General features: G+C 45.9%; 1 protein-coding gene across 1 annotated transcript; it reads right to left on the reverse strand.

Annotated features, from left to right (window-relative positions):
- Nucleotides 1-382: 382 nt before the first annotated feature.
- PHALS_05488 (uncharacterized protein) lies at nucleotides 383-1,501 on the reverse strand (the record flags this gene model as incomplete). The annotated part of the gene is made up of 1 exon (XM_024719037.1): nucleotides 383-1,501. The coding sequence occupies one exon, from the start codon at nucleotides 1,499-1,501 to the stop codon at nucleotides 383-385; it is 1,119 nt and encodes a 372-aa protein (XP_024584375.1).
- Nucleotides 1,502-10,710: the final 9,209 nt, after the last annotated feature.

Below are 10,710 nucleotides of genomic sequence, written 5' to 3' on the forward strand. Positions count from 1 at the left end.
ACGTGAGCTCGCACTTAGTTCAGCACTGGGGTCGCTTTCAAGAACAAATATCATCGAAAGAAGTGATCAAGGTGTAATGGGTCCGTGGAAATTCGTCACGAGAACGTTACGCAAGACATCAGTGTGGTGAAGACATATCGACGCTAGTTTAGTTTGTGGAGATATTGCAGAAGACTTTAAACGTCAAGTAATACAATTGCTTGTCACAAGAGTGTCGTAGCATCATTCCAGTGCTTACCCATCAAAAAGGTGAAGTACATGAGAAATAAACATAAAAATAAGATATCCTACATTGTAAATATCGGTCTAGATGATAACGTTCCAGCATCTAAGAAGACATAATAGATTGAACACGTTACGTACATAGCCCTAAATCTTTGATCTAACGATTGCTCTGTATCGAGTAACCAATGCTCGTGTTGTCTGGCCTCGAAGGCTCCAAAAGGCAATTACTACTGCTGTTACAGAGATCTAGAAGATCTTTGCGTAGTGGTGGAAGATTGATTTTTGGTATCTCCTCCATTTGCATCCGTGGAGGCTCCTCAAGCAGGTCACCAATCATACATTCCTGCCGGACAAGCGCGCTCTCCATCAACACCATAATGTCGTCGCTGTTACCTAACAGATGCACAAAAGCTGTCGCAAAGTCGACATAAGAATCGTATCGATGAATTTTATAGTCATCGTCAAAGTATAGTGTGTTTCTCACGGAATACTTAATCTCCTTGCCGATAAGGCGCTGCACGAGCTGCTCATTCCAAAGCAAATGGGGGAAAATTTGTTCAATGGTCTGTCGAGTAATTCGCACATTCAGCGTCGTTTGTGCAACGACTACTATATTCGGATCTTGTGTCATAATATGCACAGTTTTGACCTCGCACTGAAATCCCGCATGATAAAGAGAGTATTTCTCCCACTGGCTTAACAGCTCGTGCACACCGTACGAGCTAGCAAATACGAGTTTTGGGTGCATGACTCCTTCAAGAAATGCGACTTGACGAGCTGAAAGTAGCGCATAATCTTGAGGAACATTCCGATTGTTACTTCCTAGTACACCATACTTAAAAAGGGCAAAATACTCGTTGACGACAGCTGCAACGGATGTTCCTATCGACTGCCACTTAAGAGGGTAAGCGACTGCAAGTCTTCGCTGTGACTGTTGCTGAGCTCGCTCATACAGTAATAGCTGGTCCACTTCTCGCTTGAGCTGATCCACTTGATCTTCAAGCGTTCGCACATAGTCTTTTCGACGCGAGCGATAAAGTTTGCCACGTTCACTATTAGAGAGTCGATGTGGGCACCTCTTGGTCACTAATTTGCCGTTCGCATTTGTACTGGCAGGTAAATGATGCTGCTTGGTGCTGACATTCTCATTTACGTAATGAACAGGGCTGAAGGGGGTTACAGATGAATCAGAACCACTGACGAACTCTTCTGAGTCTTTTTCGATGGCTGAGTTGCAGAGCGTCGAAATATCCATGCGGTAGTCGTGCCATGTCATCGTATAGAAGATCAAATGTCGAACTGATCAAGTCGCATCGAGAACAATGATCGTCATCTAAGCTCATCGCAGAATACAGTATTTATGTTCCATTTCTTCTGAATCTTAGGAGGATTTTATTGTAATTTGGACTGTCTTGTTCGGCGAAGGTTCGGCATACAACTTGCAGGTTGTAAATAGTGGGATGTTATTTCAACTATACAAATGTTAAGTGGTGAAGTTTTCTGTAGACGTAAGGATACAAACGCAGACTTTTTTGACAGTATTATCTGGCAAGAAGTGATCATATGCTGGTGGTTTGGTCTACGACTGGTTCTTGCTTTGACATGCTGAACATAAGAATGTCTAAATAGTGTTTGCTCACGACATAAAGACACAATTGACTAAGCGAGGGATGGCAAATGCAGTTTTATATATACTCGCGGATGTGATGTCGCGGTATTGCCGTCTTCCCTCCGACTTTTTCTTAGTAGGGACCAAACAACCTGCTAAAGTCATGGAAGAGGACCTAGCGTGCGATTACACAAACGTTAAGTCAGAAGAAAGCATCGAATAGTATTTAAGACTATCGATGCTTCTCAGAAACTATAGCTGTAGAGAACCAAAAGTTGGTCCAGTAAATTTTCAGAAGTGTCAGGATAACATTCACCTGCTCTATTTCCACCAAGAACGATTCTTCTATTCTTCTAGATATTATTCGTACCTCTCCATATCGACCACACTAATTGTTGCCGCGACCTGCAGTACTCCTCATCAGTTATCGCCACGATGAAAATTGAATCTCAACACGCAAGATCGTTCTTTTGATGCAACGCACAGCAGCTTTCGATATCTTCTCCAATGATTGTAAAGTGGTTTTTGTAGCCTGTCTGTAACATGAGTCCGTAGAAAAAGTACCACCAGAACGTGACAAACCCGATAGAATCACACAATCGTAAATTTATCGCAATCTGTATTTTGAAGGCATGGCTATACAAATAATTGGCCATATAGTCACCTTATCAGCCCGCGTCCATAATTTTTTTCGTGGCTTTTTTAGTTGTTGAGCTAAGATTTCTGTAAAACGTCGTTGCTCAAATATATTATTGTCTGCATTTAATTAAACCTTTGGTCTTTGACATTGCCTTCAAGCGCATCGGTTTTGATGCTTTAGAAGCTGTCGGCTCACTCATATCAGCCCGGTCACACTTCGTAGTAAAGTTCGTAATTTATGATTTCAATAAGATTCAGCGTCATTAGCCAATTGGCGACGCTATGAGTGAAAGCCAGGATACTGAAACCAACATGTCGAAACCAGAGTCATGCAAAACTCACATGAATTTGAAGCGACCAAAAGTTTTTCAAACGCTGTAAGCCTACTGACAGATGCAGTGTCTGCGGTCCTCAAGACTAAGCTGCATTCTTGCTGTATCGAAGTGTGCATTGTTCTGGCAAAAATGGGATCGAAGTGCACTCTTATCAACCCAAAGAAGATGCGAACATATCCTGTGTTTTATGCGAGCGTGCCAAAGCCATATCACGACTTTATCATACGAGCCAGTCTGTCAAATGTGAAGCTCTTCACCTCGACATCGGCTTTGCGCAGTTTTCTTTGCAAGGTCACGCATGAGACGACGTAAGCGATTTACGTTCGCCTCAATGAAGATGGCTCTAAAGCATTGAGATGGGTGAGAAGGAATGCTTTCTCACCCAGTGCGCGATCTCAGTCATGGACTTAGCGGCACTTGCCCCATTATCAAGTACTTAAGGTACATCCCTCATGGAGGGTACGGATTTACCCAACCGCTGCTGTCCCAAGTGCTGACGATTCTCAATGACCTGATAGTTTTGAAAGTGCTCGCGGTGCGATATTATCGCGCTCGATCCGTATATACATTTTATTTATTATGGTGCGTTAATATATGAACTCATGGAAACCAGATCTGATCAGACAACTAGTCTTTGATATCGCTCTTGGTACGAATGCACGAACCCAAGCTCTGTGCATTTTTCAGCGGAAACTCATGAGCAAAACGCTTCTTCACATTTCACGGCAGCAACCCCATGGTGTACTCTGCATCGAGGCTGCCCAGTATTTTGCAAAGAAGAAGCTTTTGCTCGAGATCTTGCATGTGCACCGTACAGATCGTACAATCTACTTGTGTTGCTCAATTTTATAAGTGACATATATTTAACATTTATTTAGTTTGAGCTATAATGGAATTAATGTGTCACGCTGTGTCCAATAATACTTTATTTAGTTTGTTGTGAGACTAATATCCCACGTGTATCACGGACCGTTCCAAACGCATTCCTATCATATTTATTAGTACCTAGATTACTGCTGAGACTTCACAGCTTTACAAAGATGTAACGTCAATGTCGTACATATGTACAGAAGTGTAAGGTGCGCGGACAGCTTATATCCCAATGGAACGCATTAGGTTCACACTTCTCCTGTTTTTTGGAAACATTGTGCAGAAATTAAAGCTCAGCAAGCAATTGATGCAATTGGAAATTTACTTCATTTCTTGCGCCTACATTGCCTTCTCCTAAGAGCATAACGCTTCATTACATCCCATCACATGGCCTAGTAAGCCTCGGAAAAAGCCGAATTTCTAGCAACCGACGCCCTCAGAGCCATTCGCAGTGAAGCGGTGAGGCCAGGATTCGTAAGAACGATCATATTGACTCTACGAGTCCTACTTCATGCCACCATTGTCACCGAAAGCCATACGGCAATTTCGTCCACTGAGGACGACCATTGTCTTCACTCCGTCTCTACTCTAGCACGGATTACACACCTTGTGCCCTATCCTGAAGTAAGTATTATATTCCGCCACAAAAGTCAAGACAACACTCAGCTCGATACTCATAGATTAAACTTGGCTCAGATAGCCCATCTCAACGCTTGACGATTTCACCACGCCATAATTATGCATTCAGTTCATTCAATTTTCACGCCGCGCCGGTTTGGAGCATACGCCTTTCAGAGCGGGTTTTCAATCATTTGAAAGTTAAAAAAGCGTCTGAAAGTCCATTAGCAAGCGCTTTCTAAGACCACTCCCCACAGAACTACAAATGTTCTCAGCTACAGTGGTCTGGGGAGACCCATACTCTCCATAAGATCTACCGAACAGGCGAGAGTTCGCGAGGATTTCATACTTAATCTGCACTTGGAGTGAGCAACATGCGTGACCTCGCCCGTCTGGCATATCGTTGAGCTAGCGTCAGTTAAGCAGACGTTCAAATAGAGCGTAGTTTCATGCTTTACTGTGTGAAGTACAGAGTACGTCGTAAATACCAGGATGAAAACTTATCATCTCCTGTAATTGCTACTAACAGCCCCGCTAGTCTTTCTGAGACTGCAGTCACAGGTTTCATCAAGTCTCGAACCTGCAAAAAGTTCGGTTCTCGCTTATACACAAACCCTTATGGCTGGGTGATTCTTCGACTAATATAGGAATAAAAGACCGAGGGTGTACCAGCTATTAAGCGATAACCGCAACAGAGCTATCTTGCTGCACTGGGGGCTCAAACATCCATTGGCGTTCGGATGATGATATCCTTTCTACTTTATCAGACACTACCGCTGTGCGGAAGACCTCGAGGGTTTGGAGCACTTTGTGCATCGACTGCCTCACGTTGAGGACTACCGCCACAACCGAGCAAATGCGTCACTTTGTGCTACGTTAAAGCGCCTGTTGCCGTTCGAAACGGTGGTCGATTAGCTAATCGTTCCACGTAGAAGCAGAGCTGACTTGATACCGCCGGCGGTCGACGATCCTCCCGCGGCTGGCTCTCGCTAGCTCACAATGTTGTGGCGACACGTCGTCTCTCTTAGAGAGTCACGGCATGCGGCAAAACTGTGATGTCTCATTGTTTATGTGAATTTTCTAAGAAACGCCACCCCTCAACGACCGGGAATTATATCGTGGATTTACAAAGAGGGTAGCTCAGCAGTGGGGTACGGTGCAGACGCGTCACCGTCTCCAATAGAGCCGTCCGACCTTACCACGCATGGCAGGCAGCGACTGCTTTGATAATTGAGCAGCGTCTCTGTGAGTTATGTACCACTCCACATTCATTCCGCAAACCATGCTCGGGACTCCTGTCTGATACACCTTCAGTGTTTGGCAAATCGGATATGCCGATCTTCAGCACATTTATCGTCCCGGTCCAGCGCCCGCGCCAAAAGCTTATCTGCCGTCTAGTAGAGGTGGTTTTGACTCACCAAAACTTCACCAGGAGTCGTGCGCTCAGCGCCCAATGAATTTGACCCCCAATCGATCCATGGCTAATGATGTTCCAATAATGCCATACCAAGAAATGAGGTCATATTTTGAATCCAAGTCTGTTTATAAGCAATATATCACGCTATCAAAATCAAGAAACTTTACATTGAGGCCCACAGGGACCCTCGGCGCAAAGCGAACATTGACGATGTTAATCGCGCTTTCAGCGCCTCGTCATACAGCTGACCTCCTTCGATCGTGGGGCGTCGAGTAAAATTGTTCGACGCCCCAGAGTCGATCAGGACCTTCCATGGCATCTAAACGTACTTCAAGGTCGCTTCCACGACGAGCAAACCAGGCTTGCATATACTATCTGTATTCAGGAGCACGAATCTTCAGGGCAGGTCCCTGCTGACTTCTAATTACTTGAGACTCAACAGAACTCAATTCTTCCCCAATAGGACGCCTCGGGCCTAATGAGTGCTGTCGTTTCCCCGCGACAAACCAGAAGACTGGTAAGAAGTAGAACGTCGGTTCGATGAACCTTGACTCGCCTAGCGCAGGGATAAACCAGTCCGAAGGTGATGGGTGTCTCCACAAACAAAATATTGTCGGGTGTTTACACGCTGCTTAGCAGCTCGGAGTTCTCTCTCCTTGTCCTCAGCATAGTTGAGATCCATCGGCTCAGGGCAAGGGTGTGCAGTTCAACATAGTCGTGCCGACTAAAGACTAAATTCGGCATTGAATGCCACAATCATCGCTTCTTTATAAGAAGACAGATACACACGGCAGACTTTCATTCTGGTCACGCTAGTGCGGGGGCCTTCCAAAAAGATAGTCACTGTGATCGGCCGCCATATCGGCAACGAGAGTCCGTAATCCTTGATTAAAGTCCACCAATTCCTTCTTGCTATTTCGTGCGGCAGGGAAACGCAATGCACGCGATATACCTGTGAAAGCTGCAGCTTCAGCTTCGCCCACGAAGAAAACGGCGCCTCAATCGAAGTGCCGCGCGTCAGTGCCCATTCTCGCATTTGATCACCCAGCTTGGAGATAGCAAGCGTCACGCGTTTTTGCTCGGTCTGGGGCATGGCGGACGTCAAAGCCATCTCGACCTCTTTCACCCAGAGCAGGTGATTCTCTCCATCCTTGCCTTCGAAGGTCTCAATGCTCACCATGAACGTCTTGGGTTGGGAGGAGTCATCCGTCGTTGATGGTGGTGTCATGGACGCACTCGACGCCGACAACTTCTGCTCTAGGTGCTGTAGCAGAGCACTTTTATAGCTCAAAAACGGGCTGAAAAAGCTGATGTCTCTGCATGGCCTCGAGGGAGTACATCACCTCACTTGGAAAGGACCTGAAGCGATCAGCGCGCTCCTAGAGGCGTCTTGCATGCCCTGGTGCAAATAAGAGAACTCCACCATCCTCATAGAACTTCAGTTGTAACGAATCAGATGTAGGATGACTACGAGTGCTACCAAGTGCAGCGGGGCTGTCGTTGCTCTTTCGCTTAGAGGAAGCTAAGCTAAGGTCGATGACCATACGTTCTATATTAAGACCGGTACGAGTACAGCGGATCGTAGTCCGCAACCTCCAAGAGTATCCACAACCTTAATTTGCGAGAAACCTGCCTTTATCTAAATCTTAGGGTTTTTTAATGAAAGAGGAAAACCTAATCAAAATGCATCACTACTGGCAGTCCAGCCACAAAATGACTTCTTGATAAGGTGTGGCCACACCATTGTGTGATTCCACCGTCTTGTGTAACTGCACCCTCCTATGGTCACATGACCCACCCCTTCATACCAGAGTACGTGAAGCCCCGTTACAATGACCACTTCCATGATACGTTCTTCTTTAGCAATCTTGATGGTAAGCGCACCATTTCCGTGTAGTCACGGGAGAGAGTGCACGTAGTTGGACAAATTAGCTCAAATCCTACTAATTCCGTGGCTTCGGCCACTCCACGATTGCTTTGGCCTTCTCATGGTCTGCATACACACTGTGTTCACCGACAGAACGACGGAGGACCGGTATTTCGTTAGCACCAAATATACATTTTGCAAGATTTGCTTGCAATGGATGTTCACACATAACTTTGATCACAGCACGGGGGTGCTCCAAGTGCATTTCTTCGGCAGATATGCCAAGCGAGCAAAAATATCGCGGATGTATATGCGGAGTGTCGCAGTGATCAAAACAGATGTGGGACCAATTGATTGAGCGATTCTTAGGCATTGAGTAGTCCCTGTGGTATCACAAACCATTCCCATAACAAATCTGATAGTGTACTTACAGCCTTTAAAGGGCCGTGCTCCTCCCTTATCAAGGTTTGGCGATATTCATCGACCAAATCAAGTACACTAAACTGCGTACAACCTGACATACGGTGGATAATGACATTCTTACGCGCAAAAGGGGTTTGCACGGGGATCGTCCGCGTTTTCAACTTGCTATAAGCGTAAGCGATACACCATTTACCATTTGATTTACGCATACAAAACGTCGGTGCGCTGCGAGGGGAATTGCTCTTCCACGCAAACCCAGCAGCTTGCTTATGAGCAAGGAAATCATCGATGTTCTCACATTTTCACGCGACAGTGGCCAGTTTCGAAGCACTGCATGCTTTGAACCAGGTTCACGATGAAGTACAAGTCGACATCCACGTTCGAATGAAAGACCAGAGGGTGGGTTTGCACTAAGGACGTTATCCTTGTATTACATAACAAGTAAAAACTAAGGGTCAGTCGGATACTTCAAAACAGCCGATCTTCTGTGTGACTCCACAAGCTGTCGTAATTCATCGAGAGCCGAGTCACCCTTACCTGATGATGAGCGTTGTTTCGCTAAGTCGACCTCCGCAATGTCATCACACATGATGCCGTGTGGGAAGTCATCGTATGTGAATTCCTCGGCCCGCACCAGCTTTTCCATCATCGGCAGCGGCGCCAAAAATCTGTTCTTGTAATTCCACAACCGGTCGTTGCACATACAATACGTGGGATATTATATTCGCATGCTATATCTCCATCATGGGGGTAGTACGCTGAATTATCTCACATGCAGACTCAACCGCATCTACAGCGAGGGTATCAGTCCACGACCAACAAACTCCATTGGTTCTATCGCATGTGTGTGCTCAACCACATAACAGGTCAAAACATCCCCTTTGTGGTCAGTTGTACATACTGACCTACAATCCGACTAAACCACTGTATTAGTCGGGGTATTGGTATATCCAGCCACAGTCAATTTCTTCGACATTTCATTACACACTTGTCGTCAACAATCTACTCTCTAGAGGAGGGCAACAACCGGCATCTCTCCTTCATAAATCTTTCCGTTGGGCAAATTCCCATGTCCACCAACGTTTCATTCGTTTCATGTGGCCAGTTCCGGGTATCACTTGATCTATCGACACACTTCTTGGGTGACCACCCGCGGCCACTCCATACAATTCCGTATCTTCCTTACCTGGGAAAATCAACTTGACATGTACCAATGAGGTGTGGATCTATTCCAGCAGCACACGACTGCCGAGCGCTTGAGCACTTATTCTGGTGCATAGTGAGAGTACCAAGAGTTTCACCTGCGTTACTCTCAATATTTTTTGATCGCCAAATGTTCCATAGCTCGTGATTCTCAAGCCATGATATACCTATAATCAGGTCATACGGTTCGTCCATCTCGGGGACTGTTTCGAGTAAAGATCTTCAAACTTCAGTTGAAGTTGAACCATAATCTTCTTCGCGGTGACCACCGCACCAGTATCCAGATTCACTTAGATAAAGCCATTGCTTCGATCTAGTGCATTCGAAAACTTGAAATTGTTTTCAGCAACACTTTGCTTCCGTACGCAGTTGCGCGACGCGCCGGAGTCAATCAAGACTTTAAACAGACGGCCGTAAGCCTTCATACGCACTGTGCCTGCCCCTTCTACTGGGCTCCGGCGTTTCCCGAACGCGTCGTGGTATTGGTACTGCGTTACTTGGAACCATTATGACGAGAGCCGTATTGAAAGGTTCATCCCTCACGTGGACAATAACAGCGGATGTGAAAAAATCGTTGACATCCGTAACCGCAAATTTGCTGCCTACGGACAGTCACCGCCCTAAAACCCATTGGTCCCGGAATTTTGATAGCAGCAACACTGCCTCCGCTTACCACATGTTTGACGCTGACAGTAGTCCTAACGCAATGTAATCATAATTGCATCTTATAGAGTCGTCGGTCTCTGGCGGTAGACTTCAGACTCAGGAGGACCAAAAGTGAGCCCCTCCATAAACACGGTGACCATCACTGCCTCTGACTGTGGTTCACTTGCCATACTGGCACGAAGCTCATGACTTCTGTACGACTATGTACAATGTGCCGTTGTCTTGGCGGCATGACTTAAACTTCGGCCGTTATCGAAACGCCACATTCGGTGGAAGGAAATCCGATTCCATGGTCTTTTTCAGCTCTTGCAATTTGGCAAAGCAGCCAGAGCTGTTGACTTCCCATGTCAATGCCTAATCCTTCGCAAGTTTGTCTTAATTTTAGCGCGACATTTCGTGTGTCAACACCACTTGTGGAGGAGGTAACGGAAGTCGGGAATATCTGCGATAGAAATATCAATAATCCTGTCTCGTACGTAGCAAAATTTGCTAAGCGTTATATCATCGTTTCTTGATCCACTTGAAACATATTGGAGAGCGCGTGATCTCCGATTACAGCTCGCAGCTTCACCACACACTCCAATTGCGAGAGTGTTAGAAACGAATATTCCTCCCTATTGATCCGAGGACGAACACCGCCTGTGGTGTCCCCATCGTGCCTGTCCGTGTACACACACTTTACAAGGAGAACTTAAGTCAACTGACACACCTCACAGCGTGTTGCTTGCCTCCAGCGAGCCGTTGACTCACGTAGAGAGGAGGAAATATGGAGTGAAAATTATTAACGGATTTTTACGAATAGAAGACCTTCTACTATTACAAGCCCCCATCGAATTTT

The sequence above is a fragment of the Plasmopara halstedii genome (genome assembly GCF_900000015.1).
Source record: "Plasmopara halstedii genome assembly, contig: Scaffold_2904, whole genome shotgun sequence".
Taxonomy (NCBI): Eukaryota; Oomycota; class Peronosporomycetes; order Peronosporales; family Peronosporaceae; genus Plasmopara; species Plasmopara halstedii.